The sequence below is a fragment of the Schistocerca serialis genome, chromosome 5 (genome assembly GCF_023864345.2).
Source record: "Schistocerca serialis cubense isolate TAMUIC-IGC-003099 chromosome 5, iqSchSeri2.2, whole genome shotgun sequence".
In the NCBI taxonomy this organism is placed as follows: Eukaryota; Metazoa; Arthropoda; class Insecta; order Orthoptera; family Acrididae; genus Schistocerca; species Schistocerca serialis.
In genome coordinates, this window is record NC_064642.1 from 575,582,635 (window position 1) to 575,603,913 (window position 21,279).

Consider the following 21,279-nt stretch of genomic DNA (forward strand, 5'->3'; position numbering starts at 1 on the left):
CCACATCCACTGTGGCAGGCATACCATCTCTCGTCGTAAATGCGCCGAGAGGGAGGCAGAACCACAATGGCGGTGATTAATGTGCTGTCATGAGATGGAGAGATGAGTGCGAGCAGCTGCAGCTAGTACATCGCTGATGTTTCAAGCTCCAGTGTTGAGACTGAAAGGGAGCTGAGAAGGGGTGCTCTTGTCGCTAGCGATGTCGTAATTGCACAGTTATCGTAAGTGTCACTCTTACAACACTAGCCAAATTTGTCGTTTTTCCGCGCTTGCAGCTTGGGCGACGGAAGACGACCCGGATGAGGGAAAATCGGCTCACTGAAAAGGCCGTCAATAGTGGTTCACAGCGAGCTTGCTGATTGATTCCATAAGAGAGAAGATGATCGTATGCTTCTTTCTCTTCTGTACATCCAGCGCAGACACACAGGGTGGACAGAATTCTGTGACGAGATGGTCGAGCGCTGCGGGCTCGAATTAGGTGTAGAGTCCATTGGCTCGGACGCCACAATCCAGTTGCAGGCAACGAGCGTGTCTGACTCCATGTCAAGGACTCTCTCCCTCGAGACCTGGACCGTGAACCCCAGTGCTTCAACTGGCAAGGTGAAGACCAAGTGGTTAAGTAATGTCCCAACACCGCGAGGCACGCGAAGTGCTCAGGTGAGCATGACGGCTGCACCTGCAGCAGAGACAAAGAAGAAACTCCGATGTACACCTGCTGTGTTGTTGAGTCCCATGTTGCCAACTGGTCAGGTTGCCAGGTTTTGTCAGGTCACAGCTAGATATCAGGATTATGGCCCCAGCCGCAAAGTAACAACGGCAAATTGGGAGATGAAGCCAGCTAGCTGATTCAAACCTGATTCAGCAGAGAGGAAAACCAGCTGCAGTTCCACTGCCCACGAAGGGCCAAACCAAGTGGTAGCAGGGACAGGCCACAAGTGGAAAGTCGGAAAACACAGCACGACCCAGAGAAGATGCAAATGAGGAACGCTGACACTTTTTTTTTTTTTGGTCATCAGTCTACTGACTGGTTTGATGCGGCCCGCCACGAATTCCTTTCCTGTGCTAACCTCTTCATCTCAGAGTAGCACTTGCAACCTACGTCCTCAATTATTTGCTTGACGTATTCCACTTTCTGTCTTCCTCTACAGTTTTTGCCCTCTACAGCTCCCTCTAGTACCATGGAAGTCATTCCCTCATGTCTTAGCAGATGTCCTATCATCCTGTCCCTTCTCCTTATCAGTGTTTTCCACATATTCCTTTCCTCTCCGATTCTGCGTAGAACCTCCTCATTCCTTACCTTATCAGTCCACCTAATTTTCAACATTCGTCTATAGCACCACATCTCAAATGCTTCGATTCTCTTCTGTTCCGGTTTTCCCACAGTCCATGTTTCACTACCATACAATGCTGAACTCCAGACGTACATCCTCAGAAATTTCTTCCTCAAATTAAGGCCGGTATTTGATATTAGTAGACTTCTCTTGGCCAGAAATGCCTTTTTTTGCCATATTGAGTCTGCTTTTGATGTCCTTCTTGCTCCTTCCGTCATTGGTTATTTCACTGCCTAGGTAGCAGAATTCCTTAACTTCATTGACTTCGTGACCATCAATCCTGATGTTAAGTTTCTCGCTGTTATCATTTATACTACTTCTCATTACCTTCGTCTTTCTACGATTTACTCTCAAACCATACAGTGTACTCATTAGACTGTTCATTCCGTTCAGCATATCATTTAATTCTTCTTCACTTTCACTCAGGATAGCAAGGTGGAAGGAGTATATAGAAGGTCTATACAAGGGCGATGTACTTGAGGACAATATTATGGAAATGGAACAGGATGTACATGAAGATGAAATGGGAGATACGATACTGTGTGAAGAGTTTGACAGAGCACTGAGTCGAAACAAGGCCCCCGGAGTAGACAACATTCCATTGGAACTACTGACGGCCTTGGGAGAGCAAGTCCTGACAAAACTCTACCACCTGGTGAGCAAGATGTATGAAACAGGCTAAATTCCCTCAGAATTCAAGAAGAATATAATAATTCCAATCGCAAAGAAAGCAGGTATTGACAGATGTGAAAATTAGCGAACTATCAGTTTAATAAGTAACAGCTGCAAAATACTAACGCGAATTCTTTACAGAAGAATGGAAAAACTAGTAGAAGCCGACCTCGGGGAAGATCAGTTTGGATTCCATAGAAATGTTGGAACACGTGAAGCAATACTGACCCTACGACTCATCATATAAGCTAGATTAAGGAAGGGCAAACCTACGTTTCTAGCATTTGTAGACTTAGAGAAAGCTTTTGACAATGTTGACTGGAATACTCTCTTCCAAATTCTGAAGGTGGCAGGGGTAAAATACGGGGAGTGAAAGGCTATTTACAATTTCTACAGAAACCAGATAGCAGTTATAAGAGTCGAAGGGCATGAAAGGGAAGCAGTGGTTGGGAAGGGAGTGAGACAGGGCTGTAGCCTATCCCCGATGTTATCCAATCTCTATATTGAGCAAGCAGTGAAGGAAACAAAAGAAAAATTCGGAGTATGTATTAAAATCCATGGAGAAGAAATAAAAACTTTGAGGTTCGCCGATGACCTTGTAATTGTATCAGAGACAGCAAAGGACTTGGAAGAGCAGTTGAACGGAATGGATAGTGTCTTGAAAGGAGGATATAATATGAACATCAACAAAAGCAAAACGAGGATAATGGAATGTAGTCGAATTAAGTCGAGTGATGCTGAGGGAATTAGATTAGGAAATGAGACACTTAAAGTAGTAAAGGAGTTTTGCTATTTGGGGAGCAAAATAACTGATGATGGTCGAAGTAGAGAGGATATAAAATGTAGACTTGCAATGGCAAGGAAAGCGTTTCTGAAGAAGAGAAATTTGTTAACATCGAGTATAGATTTAAGTGTGAGGAAGTCATTTCTGAAAGTATTTGTATAGAGTGTAGCCATGTATGGAAGTGAAACATGGATGATAAATAGTTTGGACAAGAAGAGAATAGAAGCTTTTGAAATGTGGGGCTACAGAAGAATGCTGAAGATTAGATGGGTAGATCACATAACTAATGAGGAAGTATTGAATAGGATTGGGGAGAAGAGAAGTTTGTGGCACAACTTGACTAGAAGAAGGGATCGGTTGGTAGGACATGTTCTGAGGCATCAAGGGATCACCAATTTAGTATTGGAGGGCAGCGTGGAGGGTAATAAACGTAGAGGGAGACAAAGAGATGAATACACTAAGCAGATTCAGAAGGATGTAGGTTGCGGTAGGTACTGGGAGATGAAGAGGCTTGTACAGGATAGAGTAGCATGGAGAGCTGCATCAAACCAGTCTCAGGGCTGAAGACCACAACAACAACAACAGCAGCAGCAATGTCATCAGCGAATCGTATCATTGATATCCTTTCACCTTGTATTTTAATTCCACTCTTGAACCTTTGTTTTATTTCCATCATTGCTTCCTCGATGTACAGATTGAAGAGTAGGGACGAAAGGCTACAGCCTTGTCTTACAGCCTTCTTAATACGAGTACTTCGTTCTTGATCTCCACTCTTATTATTCCCTCTTGGTTGTTGTAACTATTGTATATGACCCGTCTCTCCCTATAGCTTACCCCTACTTGTTTCAGAATCTCGAACAGCTTGCACCATTTTATATTGTCGAACGCTTTTTCCAGGTCGACAAATCCTACGAAAGTTCCTTGATTTTTCTTTAGCCTTGCTTCCATTATTAGCCGTAACGTCAGAATTGCCTCTCTCGTCCCTTTACTTTTCCTAAAGCCAAACTGATCGTCACCTAGCGCAGTCTCAATTTTCTTTTCCATTCTTCTGTATAGTATTCTTGTAAGCAGCTTCGATGCATGAGCTGTTAAGCTGATTGTGCGATAATTCTCGCACTTGCCAGCTCTTGCCGTCTTCGGAATTGTGTGGATGATGCTTTTCCGAAAGTCAGATGGTATGTCGCCAGAGTCATATATTCTACACACCAACGTGAATAGTCGTTTTGTTGCCACTTCCCCGAATGATTTTAGAAATTCTAATGGAATGTTATCTATCCCTTCTGCCTTATTTGACCGTAAGTCCTCCAAAGCTCTTTTAAATTACGATTCTAATACTGGATCCCCTATATCATCTAAATTGACTCCTGTTTCTTCTTCTATCACATCAGACAAATCTTCACCCTCATAGAGGCTTTCAATGTATTCTTTCCACCTATCTGCTCTCTCCTCTGCATTTAACAGTGGAATTCCCGCTGCACTGTTAATGTTACTACCGTTGCTTTTAATGTCACCAAAGGTTGTTTTGACTTTCCCGTATGCTGAGTCGGTCCTTCCGACAATCATATCTTTTTCGATGTCTTCACATTTTTCCTGCACCCATTTTGTCTTAGCTTCCCTGCACTTTCTATTTATTTCATTCCTCAGCGACTTGTATTTCTGTATTCCTAATTTTCCCGGAACATGTTTGTACTTCCTCCTTTCATCAATCAACTGAAGTATTTCTTCTGTTACCCACGGTTTCTTCGCAGCTACCTTCTTTGTACCTATGTTTTCCTTCCCAACTTATGTGATGACCCTTTTTAGAGATGTCCATTCCTCTTCAACTGTACTGCCTATTGCGCTATTCCTTACTGCTGTATCTATAGCGTTAGAGAACTTCAAACGTGTCTCGTCATTCCTTAGTACTTCCGTATCCCACTTCTTTGCGTATTGATTCTTCCTGACTAATGTCTTGAACTTCAGCCTACTCTTCATCACTACTATATTGTGATCTGAGTCTATATTTGCTCCTGGGTACGCCTTACAATCCAGTATCTGATTTCGGAATCTCTGTCTGACCATGATAACCTAATTGAAATCTTCCCGTATCTCCCGGCCTTTTCCAAGTATACCTCCTCCTCTTGGGATTCTTGAACAGGGTATTCGCTATTACTAGCTGAAACTTGTTACAGAACTCGTCTTTCTCCTCTTTCATTCCGAGCCCCAAGCCTATATTCTCCTGTAACCTTTTCTTCTACTCCTTCCCCTACAACTGCATTCCAGTCGCCCTTGACTATTAGATTTTCGTCCCCCTTTACATACTGCATTACCCTTTCAATATCCTCATACACTTTCTCTATCTGTTCATCTTCAGCTTGCGACGTCGGCATGTATACCTGAACTATCGTTGTCGGTGTTGGCCTGCTGTCAATTCTGATTAGAACAACCCGGTCACTGAACTGTTCACAGTAACACACTCTCTGCCGTACCTTCCTATTCATAACGAATCCTACACCTGTTATACCATTTTCTGCTGCTGTTGATATTACCCGATACTCATCTGACCAGAAATCCTTGTCTTCCTTCCACTTCACTTCACTGACCCCTACTGTATCTAGATTGAGCCTTTGCATTTCCCTTTTCAGATTTTCTAGTTTCCCTACCACGTTCAAGTTTCTGACATTCCACGCCCCGTCTCGTAGAACGTTATCCTTTCGTTGATTATTCAATCTTTTTCTGATGGTAACCTCACCCTTGGCGGTCCCCTCCCGGAGATCCGAATGGGGGACTATTCCGGAATCTTTTGCCAATGGAGAGATCATCATGACACTTCTTCAATTACAGGCCACATGTCCTGTGGATACACGTTACGTGTCTTTAATGCAGTGGTTTCCATTGCCTTCTGCATCCTCATGTCGTTGATCATTGCTGATTCTTCCTCCTTTAGGGGTAATTTCCCACCCCTAGAACAAGAGAGTGCCCTGAACCTCTATCCGCTCCTCCGCTCTCTTTGACAAGGCCGTTGGCAGAATGAGGCTGACTTCTTATGCCGGAAGTCTTCGGCCGCTAATGCTGATTATTTATCAAAATTTAGGCAGTGGCGAGGATCGGACCCGGGACCGAAGACGTTTTGATTATGAATCAAAGACGCTGCCCCCTCCCCCCTTTTTTTTTAAAATCTCATTTTGTTCGCTCTTGTTCGTTTCGTCTGCTCGGGGCGGACGTCGTGAGACATCCTTTTAAGTTCGTTGATGATCGATTAACTCAGTTTTTTTATTACAGAGGGCACGTAACCCTCTGACCGAACACGCTGAGCTACCGTGCCGGCTGCCGTTGACACATACACCACACAATGCGTTGCCACTGATTAGGCAACTGTGGCCCAAGCCTTCAAGGCGGCAGAGAGGGCTGAATTCAGAGCCATGCCTCCACCGCTGGCTACTTCACAGAGCAGAAGGAGGGGCAGGTCATCACTGACCAGGAGACACCTGCCATCATCTTCATCACCGAACAAATTGAGCCAAACGAGAAGACGCCGGACACCGCAGTCGCCATTTCCTGGATTGCTAAGACAACATCCAAAACCCAACGGAGGCAGTGTGGTGAGATGGACGAGATTTGAGACAGCATACTTTCGGATATGGAATAGTAACTTGATGTGCCGTCTCACATGGAGTCTAAGCTACGCCATCAGATCTTCCCCAACACTCGGCCACCTGCTTAGAAGATAGATGGGCACACATTGTGAAGCAGCACATGTAGGCGACGTAGAAGGAGAAACTTCAACCAACATCAGTCTCTTGTTGTGTCCAGTCACTATTGTGGCAGGGAGGTCATCACAGAAGTCTATGACACATCTGCATCGATTGAGACTAGTATCTAGCAGCTGCGTGGTAACAGTATCCTACCCTTGCATGATGTATCACAAATGGCGAACAGGTACGTGAACATCCCTTACTACCTGTTCTGATTTTCACAGAGGCTTCTTTTCCCATGACACTCTTCCTGGAACCTTTCGCTACTCTGCCCTTAACCCATTGTTTACTCAAACGTTTCTATCTACTATCTCCCAAAGTCCCCGAATTATTGGGTAAATTTACTCAAACACAGATCTTGTGACTCCTTGATTGAAATATTAACTCATTTCAGAGGTGACAGCAGAACATTTTGTGATAGTCAACATGCTAGTGCGAGCGTGGAGGGGTGCGCTCTTGAAATACGAATGATTAAAGTCAAAGTAAGTGTCACCCGAAAAATGATTCTTCATATATTTTTATTCTCCTTTCTTTTCAGAATTCTAAAATACACAAGGTTTTTCAGAAGTACCTCTGGAGAGCAGCACTAAAATTACAAGATATACAGAAAAATGGACATAGCATGGCTCCAAGATTCGATTCATAATGAACACTGCCGAGTAGTTGCACGAGGAGCAGACTGGTCAACTGTGCTGGTCTTCTTCCTTAAAACAAGGCCTGGAGACTTTATTTGGATGACTTATCAATAGGAAAAACTATCGGGAAACTGGAAGAAGGACGAAGAGTATCGAATGTAGGCCAGGAGTTTCGTATTAGCCACAGCATTGTTCTGTAAGCATAGATAGCATTCTGAACAACCAGCACTGCTACCCGTTGTAGAGGAGGTCAACTACAGCAGCGGATGACTGCTACATTGTGCAGCACACGAGAAGGGAGACCCCTCAAACAGCTGGTGCAGTTGCAACCATATTTAACAGGACTGAAATGCAGGAAATCAGGCCCACAGTGGCACGGCGACTTCCCATCGACCAGTACGTTGTGTTGCGTTGATACCCGCACGGCGGAGGAACATTTTGTGATGGAGCCAAGAACATAGGGACTAGATCAAAGGAAAGTGGGTCGCGCGCTTTTCTCGGATGACAACAGATTCACTGACAGCAGTGAATCGGGATATGGGAGGTGGGAAAACGTAATGCACCCAGGAATATTGTCGAACGTAGTCGTTTTAGTGTTCCAGGTGTTACGGTGTGGGAAGGTATAACGTTGCAGGCCACACTGACCTTCCAATATTTGAACAAGGTGTGATAACCCGTCAGCGTTATTGCGACGGCTTACACCTTCAATATGTACATCTTTTGAGGGTTGCATTCGTCCCTGACTTCATTTTTATGGGTGGCAATGTGCGATGGCATTTAACAGCGCAGGTGGACCAGCTCTTGGAACGATGGGACATTCGGTGGATTGACTGGCCTGCCCATTCCCCGTTCCTAAATCCCATAGCGCATGAGTGGGATGTTGCTGGGAGACGTATTGACCGCACAGCAGTTCTCAGTCGCACTGGCGGAGGTGTGGAATGCCCTACTATAAGTACTCGTTACTATCATTGAGGCCAGGATGGGAGCACGTTGCAGAGCATACACTGCCGACCGTGGTGGTCACACACCCAATTAAGAACCATGTCCTGCCTTTTGTAATAACCAGGGAATCACAGTGACTTCGGTGTACTCATTGTCTTTGAACAAAAGTGTCATTACTGTTCGTCTCATTGCATATTTCTCTCAGTTACACTCTGTATTAAACTGTAGCAGTTCTTTCTAAATATTGTCCAATTTTCATCGAGCTGTGTCACTTGTCAGTGACACATCATGCGAAAGTTACTTTCTCCCTTAAGTTGTGCACACCAGCGTATCATCCTCTCCGTATCGTCGCATTGAATTAGTTCGCGCCTCCAGACAGACAACCCAATGAACAGATTTGCAAAACGAACTGCTGATGCTCTTTCCCAGGCAGTTCATACCAGTGACTTGAATGAATAGCACGCACCTATCGGCGTTTGTCACGTTACAAACTGTGAAAACACTGAGCACCTGTCATGTGAGTTAAAAATTTGAAGAGGTGCTCTATCCACTGATGTCTCTCTGATTCCTATATGTCTTGTAACTTCTACACAACCGTTTTCTGAAAGCCTGAAGGTACTTAAGAATAACCTTGTATAGTTTTGGAGCTCCTCTTGGATACAAATATCAGAATTCTGCTTCTGCAGAAGGCGCAGTATAATGTTGGTAACGTAGTTGTATGTATATCAGTTCCAACACTAATCTGGAACCGTTGTAAATATTTGGTCAAACTAGGTACGCGTGATTTTATCATTGTATTAGCTACTATCAGGATTAAAAAATATGCCGGTCGAAACAGCTGTAGCACACTTAAGGGTCGGAACGTGAGAGTGAAGGGGTGGGGTGAAAGAGTAATAAGGAACTCCTAGAGATATTTCCACCAAAAAAGTTGTGTGACGCAGCCACAGCCCTAAGGCACCTCGAGATGGTGATGAGGGTTCGAAGGGGGTGACACGTGAAACTAAATATAACTCTGGAAAGGCTAAAGAATTTTTAACCAGCCATATTACTCTCTGAACTAAACGACGGAGGAAATATACTACATACGAGGAGATGCAGTGCTCATTGCTTCACTTACATAAAACAAGTGTTATATTTTGACCATATCCAGTTCTTCGAAGACGGTCAGAGCCCGAAACTTGCACAGAGAAGTGCGCCAGTGAGAAGTGTTCGTGGCGAAGATGGGACAACTGTGTTGTATAACAATAAATTACACCATCACAACACCGCCAGCGTTGGGAGAAGCGTTCGATAGGGGATGACATATAAAAGTAAGTGCACTTGGTAAATATGTAACTTATAATCTGGAAAAATAAATTATGAGGATGAGACACCCACTATATTTTAAGGGTGTTACCTAAGGTGAGATTTCCACAGCTCGTCGAGAATTTTCTGTCAATAGCCAAACAGCAACGAGATTCCATTTGAACAGAAGGGAAAGTCACTGATAAGAGTAATTCTGGGATCGCTAGGCTGATTAGTAATAGTCTCCGCAACAGTCGAGTCGAAATTTCGATGAATAGAAAGGATGGAAGACTTCTGAACTTTCTAGAACTTTTTAGGCTTACATACTAGAAACGTCAATCAACTGCCTCGAGTAAATTGCTCGACAGCCCGAATGGGGAAGAAATATTTTAAACCTCCTGACTGCAAAACAGGTATAATCTTTTCAAGAGGGCCACAAAGGAGGGAGCAGTTGTGACTATGGTGATATTTCAAGAACTACGAAGCCAAAAACGTGGTATAGAAAGCTGGAAAAGTATTTATGTTAGTCAGAACTGAAAGTCAGTAATAACTTTCTTAAACGACCAACTAAGAACGTTTAGTTCAGTGCCGACAAACTACTGCACACTTTGTACAAAAGGAGAATGCAGGGAAACTGATCCAAGAGACTTTGTGGCAGTTCGTGTATGTGTGAAATCTATAATAATTTCCACAGTCATTTACAGGGGAAAGATTAATCGGGAAATTCTAGAAACTTCTGACCTTACGTAGTCAATGAATGGATCTTATCCATCATTTTGTCTGGCGTTGAAATTGAAGGCAACCGACAAAAAAAAAGATTAAATTTTGAATTTAAAAATTTATTGGCGAGTTGGCAGCAGCACCTATTCGCAAATAAGAGATATCGAAACAAGCATTCACGATATCGGAAACATTTACAACTACTTAAAGCAATCAAGGCGACACGCCTTAATGGAGTTCATAATAGATTTTGCGATGAATACGCTACAGATTAGCCCCATTAAGCGCTCATATTTGTCGAGCTTATATTTATCGGGTAGCCCTGCTTGACTTGAAAACAGAGTTGGGTACTCTCTTCATAAAAAGCTAAAGGACCGGAACCATGAAATTACAGACCACACACGCTGAAGTCTGAAGTCAAATACCACCAGTCTAGTAAAAGCATATTTTGTCAAAAAATCAGCATTGATTCAAAAACAAAAAGTAATTGAGTGAAACAGCGTTTGCTTTATTCAAACATGGTATCTTACATACCGTAGATTCAGTTGAGAATGGAGATTTCGTGTTCATGTTTCTGTTGTGGTCTTCAGCCCTGAGACTGGTTTGATGCAGGTCTCCACGCTACTCTATCCTGTGCAAGCTGCTTCATCTCCCAGTACCTACTGCAGCCTACATCCTTCTGAATCTGCTTAGTGTATCCATGTCTTGGTCTGCGTCTACGATTTTTACCCTTCGCGCTGCCCACCAAAGCTAAATTTGTGATCCTTTGATGCCTCAGAACATGTCCTACCAACCGGTCCCTTCTTCTTGTCAAGTAGTGCCACAAACTCCTCTTCTCCCCAATTCTATTCAATACCTCCTCATTAGTTATGTGAACTACCCACCTAATCTTCAGCATTCTTCTGTAGCACCACATTTCGAAAGCTTCTATTCTCTTCTTGTTCAAACTATTTATCGTCCATGTTTCACTCCCATACATGGCTACACTCCATACAATTACTTTCAGAAACGACTTCCTGACACTTAAATCAATATTCGATGTTAACAAATTTCTCTTCTTCAGAAACGCTTTCCTTGCCACTGCCAGTCTACATTTTATATCCTCTCTGCTTCGACCATCATCAGTTATTTTGCTCCCCAAATAGCAAAACTCCTTTACTACTTTTAGTGTCTCATTTCCTAATCTAATTCCCTCAGCATCACCAGACTTAATTCGACTACATTCCACTATCCTCGTTTTGCTTTTGTTGATGTTCATCTTATATCCTCCTTTCAAGACACTGTCCATTCCGCTCAACTGCTCTTCCAAGTCCTTTGCTGTCTTTGAGAGAATTACAATGTCATCGGAAAACCTTGAAGTTTTTATTTCTACTCCATGGATTTTAATACCTACTCCGAACTTTTCTTTTGTTTCCTTCATTGCTTGCTCAATATATAGATTGAATAACGTCTGGGAGATGCTACAACCATGTCTCACTCCCTTCCCAACCACTGCTTCCCTTTCATCTCCCTAGACCGTTATAACTGCCATCTGGTTTCTGTACAAGTTGTAAATAGCCTTTCGCTCCGTGTATTTTACCCCTGCCACGTTCAGAATTTGAAAGAGAGTATTCCAGTCAACATTGTCAAAAGCTTTCTCTAAGTTTACAAATGATAGAAACGTAGGTTTGCCTTTTCTTAATCTAGCTTCTAAGATAAGTCGTAGGGTCAGTATTCCCTCAAGTGTTCCAATATTTCTACTGAATCCAAACTGATTTTCCCCGAGGTCGGCTTCTACCAGTTTCTCCATTCGTCTGTAAAGAATTGGCGTTAGTATTTTGCAGATGTGGCTTATTAAACTGATAGTTCGCTAATTTTCACATCTGTCAACACCTGCTTTCTATGTGATTAGAATTATTATATTCTTCTTGAAGTCTGATGGTATTTCACCTGTCTCATACATTTTGCTCACCAGATGGTAGAGTTTTGTCAGGACTGGCTCTCCAAAGGCTGTCAGAGTTCTAATGGAATTTTGTCTACTCCTGGGGCGTTGTTTCGACTTTGGTCTTTCAGTGCTCTGTCAAACTCTTCATGCAGTATCGTATCTCCCATTTCATCTTCACCTACATCCTCTTCCATTTCCATAATATTGTCCTCAAGTACCTCGCCCTTGTATAGACCCTCTATATACTCCTTCCACCTTTCGGCTTTCCCTTCTTTGCTTAGAACTGGGTTTCCATCTGAGCTCTTGTTAGTCATACAAGTCGTTCTCTTTTCTCCAAAGGTCTCTTTAATTTCCTTGTAGGCAGTATCTATCTTACCCCTAGTGAGATAAGCCTCTACATCGTTACAATTATCCTCTAGCCATCCCTGCTTAGCCATTTTGTACTTCCTGTCGATCTCATTTTTGAGACGTTGGTATTCCTGTTTGCCTGCTTCATTTATTGCATTTTTATATTTTCGGCTTTCATCAATTAAATTCAATATTTCTTCTGTTACCCAAGGATGTCTACTAGCCCTCGTCTTTTTACCTACTTCATCCTCTGCTGCCTTCACTGCTTCGTCCCTCAGAGCTACCCATTCTTCTTCGACTGTATTTATTTCCCCCATTCGTGACAATTGTTCCCTTATGCTCTCCCTGAAACTCTGTACAACCTCTGGTTTAGTCAGTTCATCCATGTCCCATCTCCTTAAATTCCCACCTTTTTGCAGTTTCTTCATTTTTAATCTACAGTCCATAACCAATACATTGTGGTCAGAGTCCACATCTGCCCCTTGAAATGTCTTACAATTTAAAACCTAGTATCTAAATCTCTGTCTTACCATTATATAATCTATCTATTCATAAAATTCCGAAAGGCGTCAGGCGTTCGATACTGTACCACAGCATCTAGTAACAATCAAACTACGATATAGTTAAATCTCTTCTCAGATATGCGGCAGCTGGATGAATTTTGCACTAATAGAACACAACACGTCGAACAGAATGAAGAATGTTCAGTAGAAAAATGGCTCTGAGCATTATGGGACTTAACATCTGAGGTCATCAGTCCCCTAGAACTCAGAACTACTTAAACCTAATTAACCTAAGGACATCGCACACATCCATGCCCGAGGCAGGATTCGAAGCTGCAACCGTAGCGGTCGCGCGGTTCCAGACTGTAGCGCCTAGAACCGTTCGGCCACCTCGGCCGGCTGTTCAGTTGAAGTTAAATTTATATTTGGTTTGGCAATGAACGTGTAGCGGGCCGGTTGATGTTCTCAAAATACACTATCCGACGAAAAATATCCAGATAGCTATTATTGAACATCAGTGTCGGGTGAGTTCAGACTTCATCTTTTCACGGCTTGCTCTCTGCTGGGGACACTTTGAATGAGATTTCTGAATGTCTGTGGAGGAGTGGTAGCTTATCATTCCTCAAGAGCCGAAACTAGAAAAGGTATTGATGTTGGACGCTGAGATCTACAGCGAAGTCAACGTTCTAAATCATCCCACGGGTGATTCATTACGTTTAAGTTGGCACTATGGGCAGGGCAGTCTATTTCACGAATGTGCGCAAACCATTGCCTCACAGATGGTGCTTTATGTCAGGGTGTAAAGTCATGCTGATACAAACTATGATCGTCTCCGAAGTGTTCCTCTACTGTACACAATTCTGTAAAATGTGTTCATGTCCTTTCTTAATCTTAACGAGAGGATCGCAGAATGACCACCAGTAGTAACCCTCACACCATAACACCGTCTCGTCTTTACGTAACTGTTGGTAGTACAAATGATGGAAAGTACCATTCTCCAGACATTCGCCAAACCCAAGCCCTTCCATCGGATTGCTAGAGGGTATAGCTTAATACATCACACCAAATCGGTCGTTTCCAATGATCCACTGATCCAGTGCCATCCCTCATCAGACCTCCTGAAGCGTCGCTTAGCACTGACTGCAAAGATGTGTGGCTTTTTAACTCTGCTAACTGGAGTCCTGGTAGTACATCGGAATTGACGAATGATACCTTAGGCTGATTTCGTACGTTTTTTTACAACCACCCTTCGCTGTGCTCGATGGCCCCTGTCAATTAGTGCATGAGGCTTATCTGGTCTTTGTTTAGCTGTGTGTGTTCTTATGCGTTTCCACTTCACAATCACATCGACAGCAATCGGGAAGCTCTCGGATGTGTTTATTACTCAGGTGACATCTAATGTTGAGCCCACATTCGAAGTAGATGAGGTCTCCTGACGGAGTCATGCTGCTATTACGGCTTCTGATGTTGGTATTTTCCTATGAATTATAAAAAACAATTGTACGCGCAACTAATTTCTTCTAGACACTTTCAAGAAAACGTTCGATAAAATTAAATTCATTATATCTATTATTCTCTTGTCAGATGCATGAGTCATCAGGTCGAGATACTCTGTTACATTCAGTAAGAAAAATTTCTTCATTGGATTTGTAAATACACATTGTTCCATATGTCATAACTCCGTACCTCGTGCTGTTTCTACAGACGCTGCGGCCGGCGGCAGTGATGACTGGATCAAGAGTGTTGGCGGAGTAGCCCTCTCCTACACCATCGAATTTCCCGGTGGTGGTAGCATGGGTTTCTTCCCTCCAGCATCAGACATCCTGAAAATAGTGACGCAATTCTTCGAAGCCGTGCGCGTCTATGGGAAATATGTTGCTGATAACTATGGATAAAAAGAACCACCACTAATTGATCATTTGCACATGATACACGTATTGCTGGAATAAACAGAGAATACTTTATAAGTTTTCTGATTATTAGTGCAAAAGATGAACAATAAACCCTTTGTAAATTTCATTTCCATTCTTGAAACATAGCATACTTTTCCAACAATGCATCACAAGTAACAGGATTAGAAATACTCGTTTCTAAGAAACACTGCTCCGTACGAGTATTCACGTAAACCGTGTTTACTTTAATATTTTCACTGAGTGAACAGGTTTCGTTTACCATACATTATGTATTAGAATCGGTTATCAAGATCCAGTTTTCATGGACTGTAGTACTGTACAAATTATGAGAGGACTTTCCTCATTTTTTAAAAAATAAAAATTAAAAAAAAAAACTATTAGAACCTCCTACGGCATCCGCCTCGGTAACTGTGCGGTTAGCATGGCAGATGGCTGACCGAAGATGCCAGGTCGGTGATTTTCTCCACTCATGGACTTGGTGTTATGTCGTCATGAAGTTCGTGTCATCATAATTGACATTCATTTACTGAGGTGGCTGTATGGGCACGTCTTGAAAGCCAGTAATTAAAAAAAAAATACTACCGTGGCCATTTTATTTTTTTATTTAGCGTATGGCAAGTACAAATCACGTATGAAAAATCTAAAAGTACATAACACACAAAACAGTTACAATATCACAAACAAACATCTAGGATAGAAATATAATCGATTGCACTGTTAGTCGCATCCATGAAGTCCCTTGTTGGCCCAGGATAGGCCCTCAGAGGGCATTCTACCACGATATGGTGAATTGTCTGCCTGTCAGCGCTGCAGTCGCACTGTGATGATGGCACTATGCTCCATTTGTACAAGGAGTCCGCACAACGGCCGTGGCTCGTCCTGATCTTGTTAAGGGTAGACCAGATTTTGCGGGGCAAGTCAAAGCCCGAGGTCTGTTAGATGTTCCCAATAAGGTGTTAACCTGAGGCGGTGTCTTTTCCTCCCATTCTTCTCTCCAGCGGTCCTCAAGAATAAAAGCGTTCTTTACCAGATCTTTGGCACTTGCGAGAGGGGGGTGTCTGGATTTCAATCTATTTTGCTCAATTCCATTACTCAGGGTGTGGATAGGAAGATCTGGGCTATTTTGGATTTTTCGACACTCCCTGACAAGTGCGTGTTCTCTGCGCAAATGTGGCGGCGGGATATGGCTCAATACAGGCAGCCATTGGACAGCAGTTGACCTGATCGTTCCAGAGATAATCCTCATCGTTTGGTTCAAGACTGCATCCACCTTCTTGATTTGAGCACTATTTAACCATATTGGGGAACAGTACTCTGCTGCAGAATAGACAAGTCCTAGTGCAGAGCTACGCAGAACGGAGGCAGTGGACCCCCAACTAGTGCCACAAAGCTTTTGGACAATGTTGTTTCTAGTTCTGACTTTTTCAGCAGTGTTTACAAGGTGTTGTTTATAGCTCAATGTTCTATCGAGTGTCACGCCCAGATACTTTGGTGTTCTATTATATGGAAGAATGCCGCCATCAAAGCGGATCTTGAGCTCTTTGTTTGCTAATTTGTTATTCAGGTGGAAACAAGTGGCCTCTGTATTGGATGGGCTGGGTTGGAGCCTCCAGTCACGGAAGTATTTTCCTAGAGTGGTCAAATCGCTGGATAGTGTGATCTCAGTTTCCTCCATCACTCGGTGTTGTGTGGCCAAGGCGCAGTCGTCCGCATATCCGAACATTTTGGATCTCGTCCTAGGCATATCGGCTATATACATACTGAAAAGCAGTGGAGCCAGTACTGAACCTTGGGGCAGGCCATTATTAAGTTTCATGAATTTACTTCTGTTGTTACCGATGACAACCTGGAATGGTCTATTGCAAAGCATTTCGTTGATAAGGTTAGCCGTTTTTAGACATGGCACGATGCGGAGGAGCTTATAAATCAGGCCCTGTCTCCAGACAGTGTCGAACGCCGCCGCCAGGTCAACAAATACCACTGATGTTTTTTGCTGTCTTTGGAAGCCCGCCTCGATGTAGGTTGTTAGAGCGAGGACCTGATCCGTGCAGCTTCTTTTCGGCCGGAAGCCCGCCTGTTCTACCGGTACAGCCTCCAGGATGACTTCGCTCATTCTGTTGTACATAAGTCTCTCCAGTAATTTATAGATCATGTTGAGTAAGGCGATTGGGCGGTAGCTCTGAGGTTGGTCACTTGGTTTGCCCGGTTTTAATATGGCAACAATTTTAGCCTTTTTGAGAGTGTGCGGAATTTTTCCAGTTTGCAACACGTTAGAGAAGTATCGCGCAAGCCATAATCTTGCAAATTTACCACAGTGGAGCAGAAATTCTGGGTGAATCCCATCAAACCCTGGGGCCTTTCCTGGTTTTATATCGTTCAGGGCCATATTTAACTCTTCGACCATGCTGAACAGTGAAGTAGGATACATTTTCGTGTCTGACCTGTTCCTAGAGATAATCACAAATGGACTAAGATTAATAGAACTTCATTGAATTATTCCATTCTTCATGATTTTCTCCACTATTTTCGAAGGAGAACTTTATTTCCTTGCCAAAAGTTGGTCCATATTTCATTTGCTATTAAATATCTCTATACCTTATATTGTGTCTACAGACGCTGCGGTCGCTGATTTTCTTATTTTATTTTATTTATTTATTTCAAATAGAAGTTCAATACCTGTAGTTCATCAAAAGTGTAGATGCGGAACTTGTATTTCCAGAACAATACTTTATCAACTACAGACTACACAAAACAATTTTCCACAAAAATGTTTGAGAAGATCATAAAAAATACGCCGAAGCAGAATGAAATATATACTGGTGTCCAAAATTAAAGCAATAAACGGAAATTTTGCAAAGTTTCGTTTGTTTTGCACAGGTGAAAATAAAGTTGAAAAAAAAAGAACAACTGCAACTGCAACATGCATATCGGCAGAGAAAAATGTTCTTTTCCAACTTAACGGATTTGCATACACATTCCGACAACTGGCTAATCTGCTTAGTATGGCGTGTGGCCACCTCTGGCAGCAATACAGACCTGACAACGATGGAGTATGCTGTGAATGAAGTCGTCAGTCTCACGTTGAGGCAATAACGCCCAATCCTCCTGAAGAGCTGCTCGCAAGTCTTGGAGACTGGTTGGTAGACGCTGACGCGAAGCAGTCCGTCTCTCCAGTGCATCCCAGACATGCTCTACGGGATTCAAATTGGGACAGCGAGCAAGTTACACCATGTGTGCAATAAATGTGTGTGAATTCCTAAGGGACCAAACTGCTGAGGTCATCGGTCACTACTTAAACTAACTTATGCTAAGAACAACACACACACCCATGCCCGAGGGAGGATTCGAACCTCCGGCGGGAGTAGCCGTGAAATCCGTGATATGGCGTTTCAAACTGCGCGGCCACTCCACGCGGCCTTTCGTGCAGTATCTTCCGTTTCCAACAAATCATCAATCACCGACACTCTCTGAGGTCGAACATTATCGTCCATCAATTCGAAGTCTGGGCCCACAGCACCTCGCAAAAACCGCACACGTGTTCCCAAGATCTCGTCACGATACCTAGCAGCAGTTAAACCTTACCGATTCACCCATTCAATTTCATGAAGAGGTGTTAGAGTGATCAACATGATTCCTGCTCACAGAATTAGTCATGCGTCTCGATATCGCTCTCCTTCCACAATGTTTGGGTCCAGAGATCGTGTTCAAGTTCCCTCCAGCCGTGAATCCGCTGAAAATCACTCTCCAAACCAAATCGGGACATTGACCTACTCTTCGAAAGTCCAGGTGGCACAATGACGACTCCATTCTAGACGTTGCATCCTGTGGAGACGCGTCAGAGTTACACATACAGCAGGTCTCTGACAATAAAGACTACTCTACCGAGGCCTTCAGTGCATCGTTTGGTTGTATACAACACGTCCAGTGAAGCTGCGAGGACATACGCCAGTTTCTGTGCAGTAATAAGGTGGTACCATAGTGCCAAATGACGATCCTCTCTTTCTGATGTCACACAAGGTAGCCCTGCCCTGGTCTTCGGGACACAGTTTCGGTCTCTACAAATTGGCGCCAAATCCGAGAAACAACAGAGTGATTCACATTAAGCCATCGGGCCACATCATTTAATGACTGTCCAACTTCCATTCTTCCTACGGTCCTCCGCCGCAGGGAATCTGGTAGGGGTCTTATCTGTGCCATACTGCACCGTCATTACCTGTGTACACAGCGACTGTTTATGTGGGACTACCCGGCAAACACTATCCCGTTTGATAATTATCCTGACGTATCGTTGGCGTGGTTGTCAGTTTACCGGAATGCCATCTTCCGTGCAGAACACAGTCTTACGGACATGTGTTGATAGCTTGTGTAATTATATCGTGAGTTAGTCACACTACGGAGAAACAGCGGATTGTTGCTCTTATTTTGGACGCAAGTGTATAAAACCGAGATGTAGCTGTTCAACTTCTGTTTTTAAAAAAATCCATTTTGACAGAGGTATCATGCCTACAGAAGGATTATTTCAGTGATAAATATTCTCTTTGAAGAAATTGGCTGACCTGAAGCTCCCTATCAGTTATTGTCATAAATTAACATGTTCTGATAAGTGTCCAATTATACCCTTATCTTTGTCGTAATTTCGTTCTTCAACGTAAAAAATAAGTAAGGGATGTGTAGCCACTTCCCTATCACCCTTCTTCTTCTTTCTGCCTTCTTTACTACCGATAATTTTACAAAAAATAATCATAACAGTTAAATTTATTTTCAGTTCCCTTTCATAGTAATCCAATGAAAGTCCTTTCACTAATGATGTGTTTAGCGTTTGTGTCTGTTTGAGTTGTCCACCATCAGTGCGCAGTTCTACATATGCACATTTGTATTTTTCATAATTCTAACTTTGCAATCTTAATTTCTTGTCATGAAGTTCGCTTACTACTTTTTCTTTGGGTAATGCTCCTTATTTTGTTGCATAACGCCACATTTTGTTACGTTTTTCATCACCGAACTTTTCTGCTTTCCAACAACGAAACTGTAACTGCATATAAGGAAAACAGATTAAGACAGGAGTTTTATTTTGGCCATGAGGGAGGTTTGAGTTGAGTCAAAAATGGACTCCTGACGATATATTTTTCCCCTGCTGTGGTCAGTGCGATGTTTTCCACTTCCAAACACCTAGCTTTCAGATGAAATAAGTACAAGCATTAGCAACACAATTCGTGTCTCTTTATATCTCTTAAATGATGCATTACATTGGAAATATGTCGACATGACTTTATATAAATTTTATGTACATGATATGTAAAGCATTTGTGTTGTGTCATTGCTACAACCTTCTCTTCATGAACAATTCATCTGATAAAGGACAAGAAAGAATAAACTGAAACATAAAAAAAATATCGGAAATAAACAAAAAGAAAATAGTATCAATAGAAAAGTAATAAAACTTCAAAATTTCTGAAAATTTGCTGTCTACACTATGCTGCAATTAAAAGGTAGGGATTGCATTGGCTACTTTCGTTTACTTGAGCGTAGAGTGATTTTATACTTGAGCTGTACTCGTTGAAAAACGACAACTGCTTGGTAAATTAAATTTTAGCAGATATTACAACAGTAGTTAGCTTTAACAACAGTGAGTACCTTATTTGTACAAAATAGCTGAGTTCATCTCGCAAACATACATAATGGTGCAGAAATGTTTTGTTGTTTCATCTCAGTAATTTCACATTCCAAAAAATTCTTTGTGTGCTGAAATTAGTTTGGATTGATCAATTTCAGTCATTCTACATGTTCTTCTAGAGATAGGGAAATTGTCTAACATGAAACGCAGAACCCTTCATGAAACAGGATTTAGTACCAATGAGAGTGAAATCGCTGATGTGGTAAGATGGCATAAATGCTTCAGCCCACGAAACTGAATGAAGTGATTAATTGTATGGTTAGTTCTGCCACTAATGAAATAAGGGATCACAATACCATAATGCTACACAGATTAGTAGCTACGATACAGGAAATGTCAAGTAAATTGTCATCTCAAACTGAACAATTCTCTACTGAGATGTCAGCTTTGTTCAATGAAATGTTAACTAAAGTGATGAATTTCATAATGAAATATCTACCATGTTTAGTGATACTACTTATACTACTTCTCAGATAACAACCTTAACCACCATTACATCAAATTACATTAAAACAAAATGAGATGTTAACTGGTCAAATTGCCATAACTACCAAAATCACTGCACTGAAAGATGCATAGAAGAGCTTACCAAACACAATGAAACAACTATCTGATGACAAATTACCTATCAAAGAGTATGTAAGTAGCCTACATTCAAAGGTAGAGAATTTCCATGCAGAGCGTGAGGCTACAGTTAAACTTCAGCTTGACACAAAAGAGAGATTGAGAAAGATTATACCAAGTGTATTTCAAATGGTGAAGCCCATATTTATGAAAGATTGAATTCAGAATTGCCGCATTTTATTCAAAGGCAG

At 42.4% G+C, this 21,279-nt stretch overlaps 1 protein-coding gene across 1 annotated transcript in view; it reads left to right on the forward strand.

The window, feature by feature from the left end:
* Nucleotides 1-14,772, forward strand: part of LOC126482103 (carboxypeptidase B-like) — a 190,355-nt gene extending 175,583 nt beyond the window's left edge. Inside the window, exon 9 of the mRNA XM_050106078.1 lies at nt 14,582-14,772. Within this exon, the coding sequence (XP_049962035.1) occupies nt 14,582-14,772 (191 nt within the window). The remainder of the gene's footprint in view (nt 1-14,581) is intronic.
* Nucleotides 14,773-21,279: the final 6,507 nt, after the last annotated feature.